This window comes from Phocoena phocoena, chromosome 2, assembly GCF_963924675.1.
Source record: "Phocoena phocoena chromosome 2, mPhoPho1.1, whole genome shotgun sequence".
Lineage (NCBI taxonomy): Eukaryota > Metazoa > Chordata > Mammalia > Artiodactyla > Phocoenidae > Phocoena > Phocoena phocoena.
Genome location: NC_089220.1, coordinates 44,261,699 through 44,288,692, shown reverse-complemented (window position 1 = coordinate 44,288,692; position 26,994 = coordinate 44,261,699). Strand labels below are relative to the sequence as shown.

General features: G+C 40.0%; 1 protein-coding gene across 1 annotated transcript in view; it reads left to right on the top strand.

Moving 5' to 3' along the window:
- The window catches only part of PELI2 (pellino E3 ubiquitin protein ligase family member 2), a 201,941-nt gene extending 175,760 nt beyond the window's left edge, over nucleotides 1-26,181 (top strand). The window contains exons 4-6 of the mRNA XM_065872183.1: nucleotides 8,582-8,779; nucleotides 10,319-10,507; nucleotides 25,615-26,181. Of these exons, the coding sequence (XP_065728255.1) occupies nucleotides 8,582-8,779; nucleotides 10,319-10,507; nucleotides 25,615-26,181 (954 nt within the window). The remainder of the gene's footprint in view (nucleotides 1-8,581; nucleotides 8,780-10,318; nucleotides 10,508-25,614) is intronic.
- The last annotated feature ends 813 nt before the right edge of the window (nucleotides 26,182-26,994 follow it).

The window sequence follows — 26,994 nt, the reverse complement described above, 5'->3', positions numbered from 1 at the left end:
AAAAAGAAAGGACAGGTTCAAGAATAGTTTTAGTGGTATATAATTGAAAGTCCAGAAACACATCAAAAGAATGCAGAAGGAAGGAAATAATAAAGGGAAAAAAAATCAATTAATTTAAAAAGGGAATTAATAATATATCCAAGATTTGGTACTTTTTTTTTTAATTGAAGTATAGTTGATTTACAGTGTTGTGTTAGGTTCAGGTATACAGCAGAGTGATTCAGTTATACATGTATATACACACAGAAATATATTCTTTTTTCAGATTCTTTTCCATTATAAGTTACTACAAGGTATTGAGTATAGTTCCCTGTGCTATACAGTAGGTCTTTGTTGGTTATCTGTTTTATATATAGTAGCGTATATATGTTAATTCCAAACTCATATTTTATCCTTCCCCCTGCTTTCCCCTTTGGTAACAAGTTTGTCTTCTATGTCTGTGAGTCTGTTCAAGATTTGGTACTTTAAAACAACAGGAAATTAAAATTAAGGCTAATAAAGGGAAAAAGCAAACACAGATTCAACCAGGAGGCTTTGCATTTCTATATGGAGAGTTAAATTATTAAATACATGATGTTGAAACAAATGTCAAAAAAGTATCGTAGATACATCAAAAAGGGGAAATAGGGAACTCCCTGGCGATCCAGTGGTTAGGACTTGGCGCTTTCACTGCTGGGGCCCAGGTTCAATCCCTGGTAGGGGAAATAAGATCCCGCCAGCCATGTGGTGGGGGCAGAAAAAGGCGGGGGGGGGGGCAATAAATAGTTCTGAAAAATAAGAAAACCTGCTCAGCCTCGCTTGTAAAAACAGAAATGTGAATTCAGATCACACAGAGGTACCATATTTCAGTTACCAGATTGGCAAAAATCCAAAAGGTTTTGTCAGAGGTGTGGGGAAGCAGATGCTCTCCTACATCCTATAAATTAGTCTGACCTCTATGGGGCAGTGACTTGGAAATACCTATGAAAAATACACAGTGCTTGCACTCTGACTCAGCTTTTCTTTCTAAAGCTCTCCTCTTTCTAGAGATTTACCCCCGAGATACCCCTGCATACATCCAAAATGACATTTTTACCAACTTATTGCTTGCAGCGTGGTTTAATGGTATAAGACTGCAAACAACCTAAGTGTCCTTTAGTAGAGGACCAGTTAAGTAAACTCAGGTACAGCCATGCAGTGGAGGCCTCCAAGGCTGTACAGCAGAACTAGGAAAAGCTCACACAGCCTCATACAGTCACAAAAAGAGCTCCAAACATATTTAATGAATTAAAATTAGTGATTAAATATATTGAGGCTTTGATAGTATTATATTCAACTAAGGTTACTTAATGTTAATAAATTAATGTTATTAAACATATTAAATAGCATATTAATTATTAGATAGCAAATTAGTACAGTTAAATGATTTAGATATGCTTATATGCTTGAAAAGTCTCCAAAAGGATAAACAAGACGTTACTAATAGAGCAGTGGTTTTTGTGGGGAAGAGAACTGGGCAGGGTGGTATCCAGGGAGGTATTCCATGCATTTTTATCTTTGAACCTTGTGAATGTGTTAGCTATTTAAAAAACCTGAACAATCCTATATAGATACATAGATGGATCCATAGATGGGTAAGGTGAGTCGCAGTCAGAGATACAGGCATAGTTACTTAAGTGCCAGTACATCAAAAGTAACGTGTGGTATTTAGACACATTATTAACAGTGGTTTTACTCTTCTTGCCATTCCATTTTATATAATATTCTAAATGTTTTTTTCCTTCTCATTCTCCCAAAGAAAAAGCTCTCCCTAGATAAACATCTGCATATGCTTCCTTGTTGATATTTTTATGGAACTCTGTAATAATTTCTTTCTTTAATACTTTCCAAAGTTATACATCTTGAATATATAAGATTTTTTACTAATGTGTTACATAGGTAGAAGATTCTCAGTACTAAAAACATAAATCCAGAAAAATTTTACAGTTGTTGGTAGGACATTTTTTTACCACTTAAAATCAACAAGTTACTGTGGTTGCACGTTTGTTTCATTGCTATTCTTCAGTGACATGTTGTGACAGAAATGGTGTGTTCTTCACTATTGTGCAGTCACATTCTACTCAAATTGTTCGCTCTCTTCCTTCTCACCTAATGCAGAATGAATTAAAGATTTAGCTGGATTTTTTTCAGCTTCCTGTTAGTTCTTTTTTTTCCCCCACTTATTGCGGTAAGAACACGTAACATGAGATCTATCCTCCTGACAAATTTTTAAGTGCATGCTACAGTATTTAACTATTTTAACTGTTGTACAACACATCTCTAGAACTTACCCGAATATCTTGTGTAACTGAAACTTTATGCCTATTGAACAACATCTCCCAGTTCCCTGTCCCCGCAGCCCCTGGCAACCACCATTCTACACTCTGTTTCTGTGAGTTTGACTATTTTAGATACCTCATGTAGTTGGATTCGGCCTTCTGTGATTGCCTTATTTCACCTAGCATAATGTCCTCTAAATCCATCCGTATTATCGCATGTGACAGGATTTCCTTCTTTTTAAGGCTGAAGAGTATTCCATTGTATGTATATGCCGCTTTCTCTTTCTCCACTCACCCGTCAATAGACACCTCGGTTGCTTCCATATCTTGGCTATTGTGAATAACGCTGCAATGAACATGGGCAGCAGATACTGCTTCGAGATCTTGATTTCAGTTCTTTTGGATAAATACCCTGAAGTAGGTTTGCTGGGTGACATGGTAGTTTTATTTTTAATTATTTTTTTTGAGGAAGCTCCATACTGATTTGAACTTCTAAATGCTTTATGCATACCTCCCATTTCATCACACAGAATATTAAAAGACTCAAGATTTAATAAAATTAATAATTTTTTACTGCTTCATCAAAGCATACATATCCCTCCCCCACCCTTACCCCCTATGAAATCAGCATTTTTTTTTTAACTGCAAATGCATGGCAGTGAGGAACACGGTGACCATCAGTATAGTTTGGTGCCACTGCTTTGATTCCCACTAAAGCACATCATTGTTTTATCATCGTCAGAGCAAATGTCAGCATCTTCATATTTGTTATGAAACCATAATATTGTGGTTCACATTATGAGACCATGGCTTCATGGACCTGGCCCCTTAAAAAGGCCTCAAGGACCCTCAGAGGTTCATGGACCACACCGAGAAATACCAGTTTTTACTATACTGACCTCTTAATTTTATAACTGAGAAATCTGTGTCTTTGAAAGAAAAGGTAACTTAACCTAAGGGCAAAGATGGCATTCGTGGCAGAACTAAAGGTTTAGGTCTCCTGAGTTCTCCATTCTCTACATAGTACCTACTCAGTAACTTTAAATAAGGCACGATAATTCAACAGGGATTTATAGACGTATGAAGAAAACATAACCCATTTGTTATTTTTGCTAAAATAATCTGATTCCTTTTGCAGACTAACTGGACATATTGGAGGATTAATGTCAGATCACTCTAAGCAGAGTAGAATTAAGCAACTCTTAGAAGGCCCTGAAAAATCAAGCTTATTTTAATTTTTTCCTCCTTTTAACAAGTTTACATGTGTAAAACCTACCACTGACAAAAATCACTGAGCAACAGCACTGCAGCATTCATATTTCTCAAGTATGGACCTTGGTGTTGAGGGCTGTTCATTTTAGCCATTACCCATTAAAACGATTTGCAGGTTAATTGAGCATTTAGAAGCAGAACATCAGAATGAACCAGAAACGGGGCCTTGTGCTGCATTTCCCACAGTGGAATCAGATAATAGGCTCAGAACTCGAAAGTACTAGTGTCTGAGAAAGTCAAACCTAGATCTAAATTTATGAGGTGGATTAAGACTAACAAAATCTGAGTTAATATAGCCAGAATAAGATCTTAGTAATTATTTTCTAGAATAGGGGTAAATAAAGGAAAGAGAAAAGAGCATAGGTATTGAGAAAGTAAAATATAAAGAAGAATATAGTTTAGAAAAGGAATCAAAGGCAAAGACGATTCTGATCTTGGGGGGGGTTAAGGAAACTGAGCAGGTCCTGAAACCAGAGTTAGTGGTCATTTCCGCCTCTGGTTTCTCAGTTTCATATGCTTCAGACCTAAGTGCTGCAATGCCTTATGTTTTGGTTTTTTTGGTTTGGGTTTTTTTTTTGTTTGTTTGTTTTTTAGTTAGTTTATAGTAGTTCTAGATGGTAACATTTCATTAGCATCTATTTAGTTGAGAAAAATGTTAATATTTTAATAATTATTTCCTAAAACATTGTACTTGTGTGTGTGTGTGTGTATGTGTGTCTCACAGGCTCACACTGTCATAATCCTCCATTCATCAGTTTCATTTCTTGAGCACCTACTGTGTCAGATGCTCATCTAGTCACCGGAGGTAGACAGCTCCCCTCTCATGGAGCATATATTCTAGACGAGGCAAAGAGACCACAGATAAGCCAGCACTGCAGCAGTGCCAAGGCCCCAAGGCGGGAGCAGAGCGAAGGAAGAGGGAAGTGACGTGAGATGAACTCGGAGAGGCAGGCAGAGGCCGGGAGAGTAAGGGGCCTTTAGGCCAAGTAAAGACTTTGGGTTTTATTCTAGGAGTTTGTTGGAGGAATTTAAGCAAGGGAGAGAGAAAATCCAATTTATATTTTGTTACAATATCTCCAACTACTGTCTAGAGAAAAATGTAGGAGGCAAGTGTGAAAACAGGGAGACCAGTTTGGAGTCTAAGGCAGTGCAATCCAAGTAAGAGCTGAGGGCAGCTAGAACTAAGGTGGGGAAATGCGCAAGGACTGAAGATGCATTTTGGAGGAAGAGTTGATAGAATTTACATGAGGTTAAATGTGGGTGTGGAGAAAAAATCCAGGGTGATTCTTGGGTATTGATTTTTTAGCTTGAGCAAATTGGGTGCCAGTCACTGACATAGGGAACCTAGGGGTTGAAGAGGATCCAGTGTAACATTTGAAACGTGTTACATGTGAGATGCTTATTAGACATCCACGTGGAGATTGGGTGTGCTAATCTGAAGCTCAGGGAGAGATCAGGGCTTTGGGGCTAAAATGGGATTTGGTGAGGTTACCTGGGGGAGAGAACACAAGGGGAAGGGAAAGGGGCTGTTGGCCAACTAGCCTGGAAAGGTTTCATTAACTTAGTACCAGGTACGGATATACCAGGACATGTAAGCCCTGGAAACCTCAGCATGCGGGGGTTTCAGTAGAGCCGTGCTGAGAGTTGGAGTGGCTTCAGAATGGGTCACGGGGATGTGTAAGGAAGCAGAGGGTAGTAACTGGTGGCAGGTTTTCCCGGAAGTATTGCCATTAAATGAATCCGAGAAATGGGGCTGTAGTTCGAGAGGTGCTCTCAAGCAAAGGAAAACATTTTCAAAGATGAGAGACGAGTCTATTCAGACTGCTCAGCCAAGCAGCGAAATGTCTGTTAATGGTGCAGGATGAGACAAGTAAGGAAATCGAGAAGGAATGCGTTTGGAAACTTGTAATAGCAGTTTGGCATTCCTGAAACATCCATGCAGCTGATCATTTTTCTAATACTCATTTTTGTTATATTTTTAAAAGCTATTAAGTGACAAGTTGAAATTTTAAAAACTAACAAAAAAATGTTTGATAGCTGACAGTGTGATCCAGTAATAGAGAGAAATTGATCATTTCAGGAGTAAAATCCTTGGAAAGGGGAGAAGAGTGGGATGCCAAGCACCCGTGGAGAGATTGGTCATGGATAGGAGCAGCAATAACTCATCCTTGTCATAGGAGGGAAGTGAGAAAATAAGGTTACAGATGCAGGGACGAGGGTAGGATTGGTCCAGGAAAGGTGAAGGTGGACCTTTTGGGTGCTTTCACAGCATTTTACCTGTGCTGACTTTGATTGACAGCCAGGTAAACCCAAACTTTTCTCATATGTACGCAACTGAAAGTGCCAAATGATGCTGTATATGTGCATATCAGTCAGCAGCAGGGAGAAAATTCTCCCCATGGCTACTATGTGGAATATCAGATGAAATTCAGATACATCATGGCTGGTCCACGTGACTACCCTTAAAATAACGTAGAGTTGATCCAATAGTCAAAAGAAAGGACAGGCTCCAAGTCTTCCACATTGGGTGAGTTTTCATTAGGAAAGTGGCTTAGATTTTTTTTTTTCTTGGCAAAAGCAACATGAGGTTTGTGTCCTAAAGTATAGAAATATGCTAACACTCTACAGGTTAGATTTAAGTGGAAGTGACTTGAGAAACAAATATTAAAGGACCAGTCAGGTAAGTATCATGTCTTGAAATAATTGATCTTAGCAGTATGTTCCAGTTGGAATAAAATGTCATGTTTTACAGGCAATTTCAGTTGATTCATCCAGACATTAATACATTGGGATGAAATCAGAATGGCCTTTCTTGAAGAGAGTAATCTCTATAGACAAGGAGTGGTTGTGTGACATTCTGCTGGAGCATGGTTTTAGCTTTGAGCTTTGAACAGAGTTTGAAAAGTCTTCGCCCTCTTCCACGGAGGTGACAGAAATTAGATCATAGCCTGTGTCTTTGTGAGAGCTCTGGGTTTTGTGTGGTGACCAGGCAATTTTAGAACTTCTCACATTTTACTCCTAAGGCTTCATTGGAATCGAGGTTCAGGACAGATTTGTTCCTGAGTTTGGAGTAGTCTCCTGTATACTTTCCTGTATTTGTGAACTATTTTGCAGAGTATCTTACTTTTCTAATTGAAAAAAAACAAAAAACCTAAAGTGAAATAAACAGAAAAAGACAGATGTGTAATATCACTCACATGTAGAATCTAAAAAAAAAAGTCAAAATCATAAAAACAGAGAGTAGTTACCAGGGGCTGGAGGGGGTAGGGGGGCGCATGGAATTGGGGAGATATTGGTCAAACAGTACAAACTTCTGGCTGTAAGATGAGTACGTTCTGGGATGTAATATACAGCATGGCGATTGCAGTTAATAATACTGTATTATATACTTGAAAAAGAGAGTAGCTTTAAAAAAAGGTTTAAAAACATTCAGCAGTCTGAATCAGTAGAGCTTCTGAGTTACACATCCAGCTTTTGAATGAATCTAGCAGAGGGAAGGTTCTGCAACTTAAGAAAGATGAACCATATGATATGATTTTATAATCTCTGTAATTCAAGTTTTATGTTGCAGTTTTTAACAAGTTACATGTTTTCTAAACCTGTATGTTCAGGCAATAGGCATCTATTCAAGGTGATAAGTTTCAGTGAGCCCCATGGTTTAGTTTATTCCAGGCACATTTCAATAGGACAAGAAATTAAGGGTTGTAAAAAACAAAAGAAATAGATGTCTGTTGGTTTAGCAGGGGTAGTCTGTGCATGAAAATGTGTATGTGAGATTTACAAAATAAATTCAATATTGTTCCAAAGCAAACAGACCTAAATGATGCAAGATATATACATTTTGTTATATTTATTTCACCTTTATTCATTTGGACAAAAAAGAGTACTACACTGCTTATGTTTTAGATAGAATTTTGAGATCTGGATAAAGATACCTGGGAAATTTACTTTGGAGGCCTTATACGTACACACTGGGGGTTCTGTCTGTTCCTTCCATTGACAATTTCAGAATCAAAGTCACTTGTTAGGAGAGAACATTAATATATTTAACAAGAAATGATTTGTTTACATATAAATTATGTTAGTTTAAGACATATCTTTGGCATATATAACATTTATCACTGTTTCCGACTTAGAGATTCATAGAACATCATTACATAGATGGTTTAACGTTTTGTCGTGAGGATTTCCTTACCTGTAAACAAATACTTCCCAGTTCACAGGACACAGCAGTACCTGTCTTATTTGGATTTAGTGAATATGAAAAGCTTTGTTAGAACTCTAAGATCATGCTAATGAAATATATTCTTTCTGGCAGCATTTAAACTTACCAAGGAAAGTAAGCCAATAAAATATTATTGGCCACTTTTTAGACTTTCCCAGGACAGTTTTATTTTAAATCCAAAATTGAAATGTTAGGATCAGCTTTTTAAATCTTTCATATGACTGCATCTCAAACTTTGAGCTGACCTGTATAGCCCTTTACATCACTCTCATTTACGCTGAGTGACAGAAATAGGCATTGGGGTCTCATGTCTGAGGTAGGGCTTGTTCTCCCTCTGTGCCATGAGTCACTGGTGGATTCACTTAGTGTGGAAAACCAGTCCCTGGAGCTGGGCAAGAGTGGGGGAAATAGGGCTTTTGTTGGCTGGCTTCCTTTAAAATCTTGGGGGTTTTCCCACCTGGAAATACAAGAAAAAAAAAAAAAAAGAATGATTTTCTGTGAAAGTAATAAGTAATGTTTCTACCTGATCAGAAACCTGTTTGGAGTGAGATCTGTTTTCCTCTAGAATAGAAAATTGGGTTATTCTTAACATTTAAAATCTTGTGGTTGGTTACCATACCATCTCCCTTAAACAAGAAAAGGAGCAGACCGAAGATTTTTTCATTGAATTCCGACCTTCATAGTAGAGATAATGAATGTTAAAGGATCCTGAACACTCATTTCATGTGATGAATGTGGTGACATCCTATTTTTCAAGTAGATCCTGAGTATAATTTGATTTATTTAGGTGGGCAGATCAACAGAAAGCCCTATTGACTTCGTCGTTACAGACACAATTTCTGGCAGTCAGAACAACGACGAAGCGCAGATTACACAGAGCACCATATCCAGGTTTGCCTGCAGGGTAGTCTGTGACAGGAACGAACCGTACACAGCACGAATATTCGCAGCCGGATTCGACTCTTCCAAAAACATATTTCTTGGCGTAAGTACTATTAATCAGTACGTTGTTTCTAGAAAAACACCCATTATCATCATATATAACATTTAATTGTGGCCAAAAAATTTGCCTTGCACAATGCTTCTGGTGAGATTTTAGTTTTCATACAGCCAGTTTGAAAAGCTATCATTAAAAATCTGAAAATAATTGTCGTTACTTGTTATATTTGCTATATTAACTATAATATGTACAGTAATTACTTTTGTAAAGTATGTGTATTAACATACATAATGTATTTATTTCAGAAGGAAAATGGTCAGATCTAGATAATTGGGGTGCGAAAGAAAATGTTATTCCTTTATTCAGTCAAAAAATTGTTACGTAGTGTTTGCTTTGTTCCATATTGGGTGTTACAGATGTGATATCACAAAGAACAAAACAGACTAAGAATATCTCCCTTCATAGAATGTCCATGTAAATAAAACCCCACAGTTTTAGTGAATATCCGGTTTTAATATAGTCCCCTTTTTGAATCAGGATATTTTTGCAGGGTGGGGGGTAGAAAAACCTCACTTTAAAATGGCCTAAATGGTAATAAAATTGTATCACGTTGCAAGAAGCGCCCAGGAAGGCCAGCTGCAGGCTTGGTTGGTGCAGTGTTCTGTGACATCCGGGGAGCCAGGTTCATTCCGTCTTGCCCTCTGCCTCTGGACACATCAGCTTCCTCAGGCGAGGTCCTGGCGGCGGTGGGATGGCTCCTGCACTTCCACCAGCCCCCACAGCATGACAGCTTCCCGCTGAAGAAGGGCAGCAAAGGCACTGTTTCTTCCTCGTCTCTTTTAAAGAACCAAGAAACCCTTCCAGAAAGCTTCCCAGAAGGACTCACTCAGGCCTCACTGGCCAGAACTCAGTCACATGCCCACCCCTAAACCAGTCATAACTGGCTTATTTATCCTCATCAGATTTACCCAAGTTATGTGAGCCATATCTGGCTCTGTCCCCAGGAAAGAAGAAGAAATCACTGTGGCCAGGCGTCCACGAGCATCTGTCCTGCTGTTACATCCAGCCGCTTGTGCCTTCCACCCTTGATACAACGCTGATTCGTATGAAAACAGAACGGAGTGGCCACAACTTGTTGGCTTAATATATTTTGAAATTTTGTTTGTTTAATAAAAAATCTTTTTCTCTTCCTTCTAGTACTTCCCTGAAAATGAGTTCATATAAAGCATTTTTAGATAACAGGATGAAAGCACTGCACAAATAGAATCGAAGAATACATACTGTATTCCTGGAATCACCTGGGGGCAGGGGGTGGTTTGAACAAGAATCTGTGAGGGAGAGGTTCAGGCATCAGGTTTTGTTTAAGTGCCCAAGGTAAATATGTCTCCAGCGATAAATCATTCATCTACTTTTGCACTTCTTTCATTTTGTCAGACTAACTGCATTTTTTATCCTTCTGATTATTAGTTTAAGTAGAAAATGAAAATTCCTCACTTTCCTCCCCTCTGCCCTTACCCAATAGTTTAAAGAGATTCTAGAATCTTTTTGTGTTGAACATAATCTTTTCTGTGGTATGCTCTCCAGGAAAAGGCAGCAAAGTGGAAAAACCCCGATGGCCACATGGATGGGCTCACGACCAATGGTGTCCTGGTGATGCATCCGAGAGGGGGCTTCACTGAGGAGTCCCAGCCTGGGGTCTGGCGCGAGATCTCTGTCTGTGGAGACGTGTATACCTTGCGAGAGACCAGGTCTGCGCAGCAAAGGGGAAAGCTGGTGAGTGGACTTCATGCAAATAAGGCATGAAACTACAGACACCTAACTCGAAAGCTATCATTTTCCTCCCCTGAAATTCAAAATCTTTGTACAGGTCTTAGGACTGTGTACCATTGACCCAGGAGAACAAGAATTTTCTGAGCCTCCAAAAGTAAGAGGGAAATAGCCTTCTTCCCTTTCATGATTAAGCTTTTCCAATAGTGGAAGAAAATTATCTTCTGCTCCTAACTACCTTAAGAGCACAACCTTATTAATATACTTCACCACAGGTTTCTCCTTAAATTCACTTTAAGAAGAATAAACTTATTTTTAATGTAAAACTTTACTAATTTGGAAAACTCCTGAGCAGTCTAAGACTAATTAGTAAAAATTTTGAATTAGAGAATTATTTACTACACTTTCTGGGACTAAAAGATAATTAAGTTAGCTTTTTTTTTCCCTTGAGTTAATAGTAAGAATTTAATATATAATTCCCTATATGATTCACCAAATTCACAGTTACAGCTTTTTACTTGAAATAGTTCGTATAGTAGGTTGACTTGGCATGTTTGTATTTTTTCTATAAATATTACTACTTATCTCAAATGCCCTAAAGCTGTTGGCTTTTAAACCCTTTCTTCAATGGAGAATAATTTTTTCTTAAACATCTTTATTGGGGTATAATTGCTTTACAATGGTATGTTAGTTTCTGCTCTATAACAAAGTGAATCAGTAATACATATACATATGTTCCCATATCTCTTCCCTCTTGCGTCTCCCTCCCTCCCACCCTCCCTATCCCACCCCTCCAGGCGGTCACAAAGCACTGAGCTGATATCCCTGTGTTATGGGGCTTCTTCCCACTAGCTATCTACCTTACGTTTGGTAGTGTATACATGTCCATGCCTCTCTCTCGCTTTGTCACAGCTCACCCTTCCCCCTCCCCATATCCTCAAGTCCGTACTCCAGTAGGTCTGTGTCTTTATTCCTGTCTTACCCCTAGGCTCTTCATGACATTTTTTTCCCTTAAATTCCATATATACGTGTTAGCATACACTATTTGTCTTTCTCTTTCTGACTTACTTCACTCTGTATGACAGACTCTAAGTCTATCCACCTCATTACAAATACCTCAATTTCGTTTCTTTTGACGGCTGAGTAATATTCCATTGTATATATGTGCCACATCTTCTTTATCCATTCATCCGATGATGGGCACTTAGGTTGTTTCCATCTCCAGGCTATTGTAAATAGAGCTGCAGTGAACATTTTGGTACATGACCCTTTTTGAATTTTGGCTTTCTCAGAGTATATGCCCAGTAGTGGGATTGCTGGGTCATATGGTAGTTCTATTTGTAGTTTTTTAGGGAACCTCCATACTGTTCTCCATAGTGGCTGAACCAATTCACATTCCCACCAGCACTGCAAGAGTGTTACCTTTTCTCCACACCCTCTCCAGCATTTATTGTTTATAGATTTTTTGATGATGGCCATTCTGACTGGTGTGAGGTGATATCTCATTGTAGTTTTGATTTGCATTTCTCTAATGATTAATGATATTGAGCATTCTTTCATGTGTTTGTTGGCAGTCTGTATATCTTTTTTGGAGAAATGACTATTTAGGTCTTCTGCCCATTTTTGGATTGGGTTGTTTGTTATTAAGCTGCATGAGCTGCTTGTAAATTTTAGAAATTAATCCTTTGTCAGTTGTTTCATTTGCAAATATTTTCTCCCATTCTGAGGGTTGTCTTTTGGTCTTGTTCATGGTTTCCTTTGCTGTGCAAAAGCTTTGAACTTTCATTAGGTCCCATTTGTTTATTTTTGTTTTTATTTCCATTTCTCTAGGAGGTGGGTCAAAAAGGATCTTGATGTGATTTATGTCATAGAGTGTTCTGCCTATGTTTTCCTCTATGAGTTTGATAGTTTCTGGCCTTACATTTAGGTCTTTAATCCATTTTGAGCTTATTTTGTGTATGGTGTTAGGAAGTGATCTAATCTCATACTTTTACATGTAGCTGTCCAGTTTTCCCAGCACCACTTATTGAAGAGGCTGTCCTTTCTCCAGTGTACATTCCTGCCTCCTTTATCAAAGATAAGGTGACCATATGTGCGTGGGTTTATCTCTGGGCTTTCTATCCTGTTCCATTGATCTATCTTTCTGTTTTTGTGCCAGTACCATACTGTCTTGATTACTGTAGCTTTGTAGTATAGTCTGAAGTCAGGGAGCCTGATTCCTCCAGCTCTATTTTTCGTTCTCAAGATTGCTTTGGCTATTCGGGGTCTTTTGTGTTTCCATACAAATTGTGAAATTTTTTTTCTGGTTCTGTGAAAAATGCCAGTGGTAGTTTGATAGGGATTGCATTGAATCTGTAGATTGCTTTGGGTAGTAGAGTCATTTTCAAAATGTTGGTTCTTCCAATCCAAGAACATGGTATATCTCTCCATCTGTTTGTATCATCTTTAATTTCTTTCATCAGTGTCTTACAATTTTCTGCATACAGGTCTTTTGTCTCCTTAGGTAGGTTTATTCCTAGATATTTTATTCTTTTTGTTGCAATGGTAAATGGGAGTGTTTTCTTGAATTCACTTTCAGATTTTTCATCATTAGTGTATAGGAATGCAAGAGATTTCTGTGCATTAATTTTGTATCCTGCAACTTCACCAAATTCATTGAGTATCTCTAGTAGTTTTCTGGTAGCATCTTTAGGATTCTCTATGTATAGTATCATGTCATCTGCAAACAGGGACAGCTTTACTTTTTCTTTTCCGATTTGGATTCGTTTTATTTCTTTTTCTTCTCTGATTGCTGTGGCTAAGACTTCCAAAACTATGTTGAATAAGAGTGGTGAGAGTGGGCAACCTTGTCTTGTTCCTGATCTTAGTGGAAATGCTTTCAGTTGTTCAGCATTGAGGATGATGTTGGCTGTGGGCTTCTCATATATGTCTTTTATTATGTTAAGGAAAGTTCACTCTATGCCTACTTTCTGGAGGGTTTTTATCATAAAAGGGTGTTGAATTTTGTCAAAAGCTTTCTCTGCATCTACTGAGATGATCATATGGTTTTTCTCCTTCAATTTGTTAATATGGTGTATCACATTGATTGGTTTGCATATATCGAAGAATGCTTGCATTCCTGGAATAAACCCCACTTGATCATGGTATATGATCCTTTTAATGTGCTGTTGGATTCTGTTAGTATTTTGTTGAGGAGGATTTTTACATCCATGTTCATCAGTGATATATATAGTTTTCTTTCTTTGTGACATGCTTGTCTGGTTTTGGTATCAAGGTGATGGTGGCCTTGTAGAAGGAATTTGGGAGTGTTCCTCCCTCTGCTATATTTTGGAAGAGTTTGAGAAGGATAGGTGTTAGCTCTTCTCTAAATGTTTGCTAGAATTCACCTGTGAAGCCATCTGGTCCTGGGTTTTTGTTTGTTGGAAGATTTTTAATCACAGTTTCAATTTCAGTGCTTGTGATTGGTCTGTTCATATTTTCTATTTCTTCCTGATACAGTCTTGGCAGGTTGTGCCTTTCTAAGAATTTGTCCATTTCTTCCAGGTTGTCCATTTTATTGGCATAGAGTTGCTTGTAGTAATCTCTCATGATCTTTTGTATTTCTGCAGTGTCAGTTGTTACTTCTCTTTTTTCATTTCTAATTCTATTGATTTGAGTCTTCTCCCTTTTTTTCTTGATGAGTCTAGCTAATGGTTTATCTATTTTGTTTATCTTCTCAAAGAAGCAGCTTTTAGTTTTATTGGAAGGAAGAAAGAAAGGAGGGAGGGAGGAAGGAGGAACGAAGGAAAAAAGAAAGAAAGAAGATACAGTAGAATAAAATTAAGTAAAATATAATAAAGTTATTAAACTAGAAAATAATTATTTAGAAAAAAAAAGGGACGGATAGAACCTTAGGACAAATGATGGAAGCAAAGCTATACAGACAAAATCTTACACAGAAGCATACACACACACCCTCACAAAAAGAGGTAAAGGGGAAAAAATCATAAATCTTGCTCTCAAAGTCTACCTCCTCAATTTGGGATGATTCGTTGTCTAAAGGAGGGAGGGAGGGAAGGCATGAAGGGAAGGAAGAAAGAAAGGGAAGGAAGAAAGAAAGTAAAGTATAATGAAGTTATTAAAATTAATTATTAAGAAAAAAATTAATTAAAAAACAAAAAACCACAGACAGATAGAACCCTAGGACAAATGGTGGAAGCCAAGCTATACAGACAAAATCTCACACAGAAACATACACACTCACAAAAAGAGGAAACGGGGAAAAATAAATGTTGCTCTTGAAGTCCACCTCAATTTGGGATGATTCGTTGTCTATTCATGTATTCCACAGATGCAGGGTACATCAAGTTGATTGTGGAGCTTTAATCCACTGCTTCTGAGGCTGCTGGGAGAGATTTCCCTTTCTCTTCTTTGTTCTCACAGCTCACAGGGGCTCAGATTTGGCCCCACCTCTGCATGTAGGTCGCTGGAGGGCGTCTGTTTTTTGCTCAGACAGGACGGGGTTAAACAGGCCGCTGATTCGGGGGCTCTGGCTCACTCAGGCCAGGGGGAGGGAGGAGTGCGGGGCGAGCCTGCGGTGGCAGAGGCTGGCGTGACATTGCACCAGCCTGAGGCGCGCTGTGTGTTCTCCTGGGGGCATTGTCCCTGGATCCCAGGAACCTGGCAGTGGCGGGCTGCACAGGCTTCCTGGAAGAGGGGTGTGGATAGTGACCTGTGCTCGCACACAGGCCCCTTGGTGGCGGCAGCAGCCGCCTTAGCATCTCACGCCCGTCTCTGGGGTCCGCGGTGTTAGCCGCGGCTGGCGCCCGTCTCTGGAGCTCCTTTAAGCAGCGCTCTTAAACCCCTCTCCTCGCACACCAGGAAACAAAGAGGGAAGAAAAAGTCTCTTGCCTCTTCAGCAGCTCCAGACCTTTTCCCGGACTCCCTCCCAGCTATCCGTGGTGCAGTAACCCCCTGCAGGCTGTGTTCACACCGCCAACCCCAGTCCTCTCCCTGCGCTCTGACCAAAGCCTGAGCCTCAGCTCGCAGCCCCACCCACCCCGGCAGGTGAGCAGACAAGCCTCTCGGGCTGGTGAGTGCCAGTCAGCACCAGTCCTCTATGCGGGAATCTCCCCACTTTGCACTCCGCACCCCTGTTGCTGTCCTCTCCTCTGTGGCACCGAAGCTCCCCCCCCCCTTAGTCTCTGCCTGCGAAGGGCCTTCCTAGTTTGTGGAAACCTTTCCTCCTTCACAGCTCCCTCCCACTGGTGCAGGTCCCGTCCCTATTCTTTTGTCTCTGTTTTTTCTTTTGCCCTACCCAGGTCCATGGGGAGTTTCTTGCCTTTTGGGAGGTCTGAGGTCTTCTGCCAGCATTCAGTAGGTGTTCTGTAGGAGTTGCTCCACGTGTAGATGTATTTCTTGTGTATCTGTGGGGAGGAAGGTGATCTCCGTGTCTTACTCTTCCACCACCTTCCCCTCTGCCCCAAGAATAATTTTAATAACTTAAATAGGAGACTTTGCAACCTAACTGTCCATCGACAGATGAATGGATAAAGAAGATGTGGCACATATATACAATGGAATATTACTCAGCCATAAAAAGAAATGAAATTGAGTTATTTGTAGTGAGGTGGATGGACCTAGAGTCTGTCATACAGAGTGAAGTAAGTCAGAAAGAGAAGGACAAATACTGTATGCCAACACAGATATATGGAATCTAAAAAAATGGTTGTGACGAACCTAGGGACAGGACAGGAATAAACACACAGAAGGAGAGAATGGACTTGAGGGCATGGGGAGGGGAAAGGGGTAAGCTGGGATGAAGTGAGAGAGTAGCATTGACATATATACACTATCCAATGTAAAATAGCTAGCTAGTGGGAAGCAGGTGCATTAAACAGGGAGATCAGCTCAGTGCTTTGTGACTACCTAGAGGGGTGGGATAGGGAAGGTGGGAGGGAGACGCAAGAGGGAAGTGATATGGGGATATAAGTATAGGTATAGCTGATTCACTTCGTTATACAGCAGAAACTAACACAACATTGTAAAGCAATTATACTCCATAAAGATTTAAAAAAAAGAAAACTAGGAGGCTTTGGGTTTCTGATCTTGCCATAGGCATGGGGCACAGCACTAAAACGTTCTTAATTAAAAGTACTGGAGTGGAAATTTTATTAATTGTTAGGTAGAAGCTAGAACAAGAGAGAACAAATATTTTCTTCCAAACCATGAGAGAAAAATTATAGGGAATACAAGATGTGATCTAGCATTTTTTCAGAGAGCAGCATGATAACTGAATATTCCTAAGATGGAAAACGAAGGTGGGGGACTATTTTACTAACCTGGTTTGCTATTCTCTACTGGATGTTTGTTTTTCAGGAATTGTTATTCCTAGTTTACACCATTATTCAGCTGCAGGTATAGCTTCTGCCTTTTATGATAAGGCCCAGTCTTGAGCATCATGGCTGAGTAAATATGAAAAGCATTTTCTAAGAAAGCCAAACAAATTCAATAAACTTTGTTTAAACACTTTCCAAGAGATTGTAAATAGGGAAGAGAATGTGAAGGCTGTTTTTCCAAATAACTTTGTGTTTCTGATCATAGAAAACTTTGTGTTTCTGATCATCACAAAACTGAGCTAGGTTGCCCTAAGTAGGGCATCATTATAACAGCAATAGTAAGACGTCGGGGTATGTTTGCTGGGTGCAGACACTGCATTAACATTTCAGAGACATTAGCTCATTTAATCTGCACATCAGCCTTGTCAGAGTAGTGGAATTATCCCCATCTTATGGATGAGGAAGGCGTAGCATAGAGAGGTTAAATAATGCCCAGTCACTAGCAGCAGATGGGATTGAAACACAGGTCCTGCTTTAAAGCCTGAACTCCTGGCTTCTACTCTGTGGGGAGTTACACCTGGCTCTCACCATCACCAGAGCATTGCCTCCCTGGGCAGATAGAAAGCATACACTGGGTCCAGGACGGCACATCACAGGATGAGTTTCTTGTCTACTCTGGTTCATGTCTTTTATTCACAGATAGAAAGAGCACATAAAAATAACAGCTAAGAGGGAAAACAGGCTACTGTTTGAGCAGCCACTGTGTATTAGTGGTTCTGAGGTCAGGCCATAGGTCCAAGTCCTGGTCTACCACTTAGTAGATCTGCAGTCTTGAGTAAGTGGCTTGACCTGTCTGTACCTGGCCTCACATTCAGGTAACCAGAATAATGCTAGTATATATCCTTTAGGATTACTGTGAGAACAAGTAAGATTGGAGCAGTGCTGTACCCAGGAACAGTCCATAATTGGTTGCCATGATTAAGCAGGAGCTAGGAACTGGAAATCTGGCAGTGACCAGGATGTCCAGGGCTCTGCCCTCGAATTGTGGAGTCTGGAAAAGGTTATAGGCAAGACCTCAAATCATTAGGATATTGTGTGATAAGCACAGTCATAAAGTACTGAAAGGCACAGGAGTCCCTCAGAGGGACACCTGTCCTAGACATGGGAGTCAAGAGTATGTGGAATATAGAAGACCACAGACTGAAATTTTATAAGATGTTGTTTACCAAGAGCTGCCCTACAGGAAGGAAAAGGAAGGTTGTTTAACAACATGGCCCAGAGGGCAGAGATAAGATGGCAGAGTAGAAGAATGTGAGCTCACCTCTTCTCATGAAAACACAAAAATCACAACTAACTAACTGTTGAACAACCATCAACAAAAAAATCACTGGAACCTACCAAAAAAGATATCCTACATCCAAAGACAAAGAAGAAGCCACAGTGGGATGGTAGGAGGGGAGCAATAACGATAAAATCAAATCCCATACCCACCATATGGATGACCCACAAACTAGAAAATAATTACATTGCAGAGGTTCTCCCATGGGAGTGAAAGTTCTGAGCCCCCAGCCTGGGGATCTGGAAATGGGAGGAGGAGCCCCCAGAGCATCCGGTTTTGAAGGGGTTTGATTTCAGGACTTCCAAAGGACTGGGGGAAACAGAAACTTCACTCTTGGAGGGCACACACACGTTTCTCGTGCACACCAGGAACCAGGGGAAAAAGCAGTGACCTCATAAGAGCCTGACCAGACCTACCTGCTGGTATTGGAGGATTTCCTGTGTAGGCAGGGGCAGCTGTGGCTCACTGCAGTGACAGACACTGGCAGTGGTAGTCCTGAGGAGTACTCATAGCGTGAGCCCTCCTGGAGGCCACCATTTATTCACCAAGACCTGGCCCCAGCCAACAGCCTTGGAAGCTCCAGTGCTGGGATGCCTCAGGTCAAACAACCAATAGAGCAGGAACACAGCCCCAGCCATCAGCAAACAGGCTGCTGAAAGTCTTCCTGAGCACACAGCTGCGTGCTAAACACACCCCCTGACACAGCCCTGCCCACCAGACGTACAAGACCCAGCTCCATCCATCAGTGGGCAGAAACCAGTCCCTACCACCAGGAAGCCTGCACAAGCCTCTTAGGCCAGACTCATCCACCAGGAGGCAGACAGCAGAAGGAGAATTACAACCCTGCAGAATGGAAACCACAATCACAAAAAAAATTACACAGAATGAGATGCCAGAGGAATATGTCCCAGACAAAGGAACAAGAAGAAACCCAAGAAGAACAACTAAATGAAGTGGAGGTAGGCAATCTACCCAGAATTCAGAGTAATGACAGTAAAGATGATCCAAGATCTCAGAAAAAGAATGGAGGCACACACTGAGAAGATACAAGAATGTTCAACAAAGACCTAGAAGAACTAAAGAACAAACAAAAAGAGGTGAGCAATACAATAACAGAACTCAAAAATATACTAGACGGAATCAATAGCAGAATAAATGAGGCAGAAGAACAGATAAGTGAACTGGAAGACAAAATGGTGGAAATGACTGCCATGGAATAGAATGAAAAGAAATGAGGACAATCTAAGAGGCCTCTGGGACGAAATTAAAACACACCAACATTCACATTATAAGGATCCCAGATGGAGAAGAGAGAGAAAGGACTTGAGAAAATATTTGAAGAGATAATAGCTGAAAACTTCCCTAACATGGACCCAAGTCCAGGAAGTGCAGAGAGTCCCAGGCAGGATAAAGCCAAGGAGGAACATGCCAAGACACATAGTAATCAAACTGACAACAGTTAAAAACAAAGAAAAAGTATTGAAAGCAACAAATAACATACAAGGGATTTGCCATAAGGTTATCATCTGATTTTTCAGCAGAAACTCTACAGGCCAGAAGGGAGTGGCATGATATATTTAAACTGATGAAAGGGAAGAAACTACAACCAAGAATACTCTACCCAGCAGAGCTCTCATTAAGATTAAATGGAGAAATCAGAAGATTTACAGACAAGCAGAAGCTAAGAGAATTCAACATCACCAGACCGGCTTTGCAACAAATGCTAAAGGAACTTCTCTAGGCAGAAAAAAATAAAAGGCCACAACCAGAAACAAAAAAATTATGAATGGAAAAGCTCACTGATAAAGGTAGGAAATCATCCGCTCACAAATACGATATCAAAACCAGCAATCGTGAGAAGAGGAATGTACAAATGCAGGACACTGGAAATGCGTTTGAAATTAAAAGAATCTTATTTATATATAAGCTGTATTTGAAATTAAAAACACTCGTTTATAGACTGCCATCATGGTAACCACAAACCAAAAATCTACAATAGATACACAAAAAAGAAAAAGGAATCCAAACAGAGTACTAAAGTTAGTCATCAAATCACAAGAGTACAAAAGAGGAAGAGGGGAAAAAAGACCTACAAAAACGAATCCAAAGCAATTAACAAAATGGCAGTAGGAACATACATATCAATAAGTACCTTAAACATAAACAGATTAAATGCTTCAACCAAAAGACATAGACTGGCTGAATGGATACAAAAAACAAGACCCGTATATATGCTGTCTACAAGAGACCCACTTCGGATCTAGGGACACATACAGACTGAAAGTGAGGGGACGGAAAAAGGTTATTCCATGCAAATGGAAATCAAAGGAAAGCTATAGTGGCAACACTCATATCAGACAAAATAGACTTTAAAGTAAAGACTGTTACAAGAGGCAAAGAAGGACACTACATAATGATCAAGGGAACAATCCAAGAAGTAGTATAACAACTGTAAATATGCATGCACCCAACATAGGAGCACATCAATATATAAGGCAAACACTAATAGCCATAAAAGGAGAAATTGACAGTAACACAATAATAGTGGGGGACTTTAACACCCCACTTTCACCAATGGACAGATCATCCAGACAGAAAATCAATAAGGAAACACAGGCCTTAAATGACACATTAGACCAGATGGACGAAATTGATATTTATGGAGCATTCCATCCAAAAGCAGCAGAATACACATTCTTTTCAGGTGCACATGGAACATTCTCCAGGATTGACACATGCTGGACCACAAAGTGAGCCTTGGTAAATTTAAGAAAATTGAAATCATATCAAGCATGTTTTCTGACCATGACACTATGAGATTAGAAATCATCTAAAAAAAAAAACCTGTAAAAAAAAAAAAAAAACACAAACACGTGGAGCTTAAACAATATGCTACTAAACAGACAATGGATCACTGAAGAACTCAAAGAGGAAATCAAAAAATACCTGGAGACAAATGAAAATGAAAGCACCACAACCCAAAACCTATGGGATGCAGCAAAAGCAGTTCTAAGAGGGAAGTTTATAGCGATACACTCTTGCCTCAGGAAACAAGAAAAGTCGCAAATAACTGAACCTCACACCTAAAGCAAGAAGAGGAAAAAAAACAAAACCCAAAGTTAGTAGAATGAAAGAAATAAAGATCAGAGCAGAAATAAATGAAATAGAGATGATGTAAACAATAGAAAAGAGCAGTGAAACTAAAAGCTGGTTCTTGGAGAAGATAAACAAAACTGATAAACTTTTTTAGCCAAACTCATCAAGAAAAAAAGGGAGAGGGCCCAAATCAAAATTAGAAATCAAAATGGAGAAGTTACAGCCAACACCACAGAAACACAAGGATCATAAAAGACTACTACAAGCAACTATACGCCAACCAAATGGACAACCTAGAAGAAATGGACAAATTCTTAGAAAGGTATACTCTCCCAAGACTGAACCAGGAAGAAATAGAAAATATGAACAGACCAAATTACCAGTGCTGAAATTGAATCTGTCATTTAGAAACTTACAACAAGCAAAATTCCAGGACCAGATGGCTTCACAGGTGAATTCTACAAAACAATTTAGGGAAGAGTTAACACCTACCCTTCTGAAACTATTCCAAAAAATTGCAGAGGAAGGAACACTCCCAAAGTCATTCTCTGAGGCCACCATCACCCTGATACAGAACCAGACAGAGATATCACACACAAAGAAAGAAAATTATAGACCAATATCACTCATCAACTTAGATGCAAAAATCCTCAACAAAATACTAACAGACCCACGCCAACAATATACTAAAAGGATCATACAGCTATGATCAAGTGGGATTTATCCAGGGGTGCAAGGATTTTTCAGTATCTGCAAATCAATCAGTGTGATACACCACATCAACAAATTGGAGAATAAAAACCACATGATGATATCAATATATGCGGAAAAAACTTTTGATAAAATTCAACATCCATTTCAGATAAAAACTCTTTAGAGAGTGGGCACAGAAGGAACATACCTCAACAAAATAAAAGTGATATGTGACAAACCTACAGCTAACATACTCAGCGGTGAAAGCTGAAAGCATTTCCTCTAAGATCATGAACAAGACAGGGATGTCCACAATGTCCACCCTTGCCACTTTTATTCAACATAGTTTTGGCACTCATAGCCATGGCAATCAGAGGAAAAAAAAAAAACAGAAGGAATCCAAATTGGAAAAGAAGTAGTAAAACTGTCACTGTTTGCAAATGACATGATGCTGTACATGGAAAATCCTAAAGATGCTACCAGAAAACTACTAGAAGTCATCAATGAATTCGGTGAAGTTGCTGGATACAAAATTAGAACACAGAAATCTGTTGCATTTCTATACACTAATGATGAAAGATCAGAAAGAGAAATTACAGAAACAATCCCATGTACCATCACAACAAAAAATAAAATACCTAGGAATAAACTTACCTAGGAAGCAAAAGAACTTTACTCAGAAAACTATAAGACTCTGATGAAAGAAAACAAAGATGACACAAACAGATGGAAAACTATACCGTGTTCTTGGATTGGAAGACTCAATATTGTGAAAATGACTGTACTACCCAAGGCAATCTACAGATTCAGTGCAATCCCTAGCAAATTACCAATGGCATTTTTCACAGAATTAGAACAAAAGAATTTTAATTGTATGGAGACACAAAAGACCCCGAAAACCAAAGCAATCTTGAGAAAGAAAAACGGAGCTCAAGGATTCAGGCTCCCTGACTTCAGACTATACTACAAAGCTACAGTCCTCAGAACTGTGTGGTACAGGCACGAAAACAAATATAGATCAATGGAAGAGGATAGAAAGCCCAGAAATAATCCCACGCAACAATGGTCAATCTATGACAAAGAAGACAAAACTATACAATGGAGGAAAGACAGTCTCTTCAATAAATGGTGTTGGGAAAACTGGAGAGCTGCATGTAAAATAATGAAATTAGAACATTCTTTAACAACATACACAAAAATAAACTCAAAATGGATTAAAGACCTAAATGTAAGACCTGATAGTATAAAACTCTTAGAGGAAAACATAGGTAGAACACTCTTTGACATAAATCGCAGCAATATCTTTTTTGACCCATCTCCTAGAGTAATGAAAATAAAAACAAAAATAAACAAACAGGACCTAATTAAACTCAAAAGCTTTTGCACAGCAAAGGAAACCATAAACAAAATGAAAAGACAACCCACAGAATGGGAAAAAGATATTTGCAAACAATGCGACCCACAAGGGATTAATCCCCAAAAGTTACAAACAGCTCATGTCCTTCAACAGATGAATTGATAAAGAAGATGTGGTACATATATAGAATGGAATAGTACTCAGCCATTAAAAAGAATGAAATAATGCCATATTCAGCAACATGGATGAACCTGGAGATTTTCACACTGAGTGAAGTAAGTCAGAGAAAGACAAATATCATATGATATCACTTATGTGAAGAATCCAAAAAAAATAATAATACAAATGAACATATTTCCAAAACAGAAATAGACTCACAGACTTAGAAAACAAACTTATGGTCACCAAAGGGGAAAGGTGAGAGAGAGGGAAAAATTGGGAGTTTGGGATTGACATATACACACTATTATATTTAAAATAGATAACCAACAAGGACCTACTGTATAGCATAGGGAACTCTTCTCAATATTCTGTAATAACCTTAATGGGAAAAGAATTTGAAAAAGAATATATACATATGTATAACTGAATCATTCTGCCATACACCTGAAACTAACACAACATTGTTAATCAACTATACTCCAATAGAAAATAAAAATTCAAAAATAAATTTCAGAAGATTGAAATCATATGAACTATATTCTCCAACCATGATATAATCAATCTAGAAGTCATGGATAAGATAAAAAGAGCATCTGTGTGTGTGTATGTGTATATATATATATATATATATTTTGTTTGTTTGTTTGTTTGTTTGTTAGTACGCAGGCCTCTCACTGTTGTGGCCTCTCCCGTTGCGGAGCACAGGCTCCAGATGCGCAGGCTCAGTGGCTATGGCTCACGGACCCAGCCGCTCCGCGGCATGTGGGATCCTCCTGGACCGGGGCACGAACCCATGTCCCCTGCATCAGCAGGCGGACTCTCAACCACTGCACCACCAGGGAAGCCCTGTGTATATTTTAATAAAATATAAAGAAAAAGCAATGAATAAAAATAATCATAAGGGAAACAAAGAAAAACATAGCCTAAACTCCAGCTTATTACCACAGCAGTGTTCTTGTTCTTACAAAGTTTATGCAGAGCTGAGACCTCCCGAGAATTACCTGTGGTCGGGAAGAGAAGGGAGGCTCCTGACACCCGGCGAGAAGGGAGGAGACTAGGAGGTGTTCAGGGTGGGAGTGGGGCGAGGAGAGCGCTTCAGCGACTTAAACACTATTCAAAAAGCAGTCACCGTGTTTTTCCTGTAAAGTATTGAGATTTATCATTTTGTTGGGATTTTAGCTTTTTCTAACTACCAGTATTGGATACTTTTTTGGGGAAGGACCGCTGTTGTCATTAAAGGACAACTTCCAGGCAAAGTGCCATCCAAGTGAGCCCTGAATGATGAGTGGGAGTTTGCCAGGCCCAGGGGTAGACTAGGGGGTGGGGTGAGCTGGGATAGAGAATTCTCGGCAGAGGTCACTCATGGCACGTGCCAGAGGGCAGTGCACCTAAGTGCATCCATAGAGCACAGGTGGCCCACGGAGACAGGGGTCAGGCTCCTGCGGATCATGTCTAACTGTGCTGCTTGTCAGCTGTTAATCCATCTTGTGAGCACTTGGTACGTAGCACAGCCAGTCTCTAGGGGCAGGACAGAAATAAAGACGCAGATGTAGAGAACAGACTTGAGGACACAGGGAGGGGGAAGGGTAAGCTGGGATTAAAGATGTTCCAAAGCTCACAGTGAGCGCTTCTGCTCCAGACCTTAGGAATGCAGGATAGATGATAGATTGTGTGAAGCCGAAGGTCACCAAGAGTCGTTGGCACCACTAGAGTATTTACTGCAGGGCCCCCCTAGGGGTCTTCTGGATTGGTTCTGGTCTAAATGAGCATGAGTCTTCACCAGATGGACTGGCTGGACATCTCCTGTCCCTTGAGACCAAGGAGTTGTGTTGTTGACTTGAGGAGGAAAACTAAAAATCTAAGATTTGTGACGTTTGTTAAAATAACCACTACATTAATTGAACATGTAAAGTAAATGTATCCGTGCTTAGGGCTTTGTGTGTTTCACATACATGATTTATATCCAGTGTTCAGATGAGGAAAGGGAAGCTCAGGGAGGGTGAGTTACCCACCTAGTTCTGTTTTGCAGGAAGGCCATGGGATAAACTGCCCCCCTGTGTTGACTACAGAGATGATCTTTAAGAGGACAAAAACGTTAGCATGGTTTGTCAAATTTTGCTTTTAAAAGGCATGTCTGTCAAACTTGTAGGTGGAAAGTGAGACCAACGTCCTGCAGGACGGCTCCCTCATCGACCTGTGCGGGGCCACCCTGCTCTGGAGGACAGCAGATGGCCTCTTTCACACCCCAACCCAGAAGCACATTGAAGCCCTGCGGCAGGAGATCAACGCTGCCCGGCCACAGTGTCCCGTGGGGCTCAACACCTTGGCCTTCCCCAGCATCAACAGGAAAGAGGTGGTGGAGGAGAAGCAGCCCTGGGCGTACCTCAGCTGTGGCCACGTGCACGGCTACCACAACTGGGGCCATCGGAGCGACACAGAGGCCAACGAGAGGGAGTGTCCCATGTGTAGGACTGTGGGCCCCTACGTGCCGCTCTGGCTCGGCTGCGAGGCGGGCTTTTATGTAGACGCGGGACCACCCACTCATGCTTTCACCCCTTGTGGACATGTGTGCTCAGAGAAGTCTGCGAAATATTGGTCTCAGATCCCGCTGCCTCACGGGACTCACGCATTTCATGCTGCCTGCCCTTTCTGTGCCACGCAGCTGCTTGGGGAACAGAACTGCATCAAATTGATTTTTCAAGGTCCAGTTGACTGATGCCCTTTACAGCCATCGACGACGACTTTATTACAAGTTACTGTGAAGATTTTGCCACTAACTCTAGATTTTACCTTTTTATAATACCGTTCATTAAGGGGAGAGGGGGTCTTGAGGCTGGGAAAAAAGAAGGGCGTGGTGATGAAACATGCCAGGCATCGATGATAACAGTGGTGTGTTGCATGCTGCTTAATTAAACCATAATATCTGTAACAATTGGATTTAAAATGCCATACTTTTGTTTTAACCTTGGGGTTTTTAAAACAAGTTTTCTTTGTTAAATTTGGACAGGCCTTTAAATCCCATTTTAAAACTGTAGAAGAAATTTACTCAAAAGTTGTTGGCTCTTAACTGCAAACTTCGGTGCTGTGTGGTATAGGTGTTAGACATGCCGTATCTGGAAATACTTGATACAGGTTAGAATCTGACCAGATACCAAAGGGGCAGCTCTATAAGATGATGTTGGGGGACAGGAGACCTTAGGCACAGGTGATTGTTTTGAAATCTGGGGCTTTTCTCTGATTTTTCTTTTGAGGGGAGGGAATATTCATATGTTGTCATGTTTTCTTTTTTTTTTTTTTTAAAGTTCAGTGGAATTTAATTACTTTATACACACATTCATCAAATACCTTGGCATTTCAAACAAAGAGTTTCCCGGAACTTTTTAGTCTGCCTTTTGTTATTTTTGGTCTGACGTGGTCTATCCCTGATTCTCATCTTGTTGCATAGCCAGAACTGTTTGGTTGATTCAGATGTAGCTGCTCTTAAAAAGTCATTAACTGAGAGTGATTACTGCAGCAGAAAACATGGCCC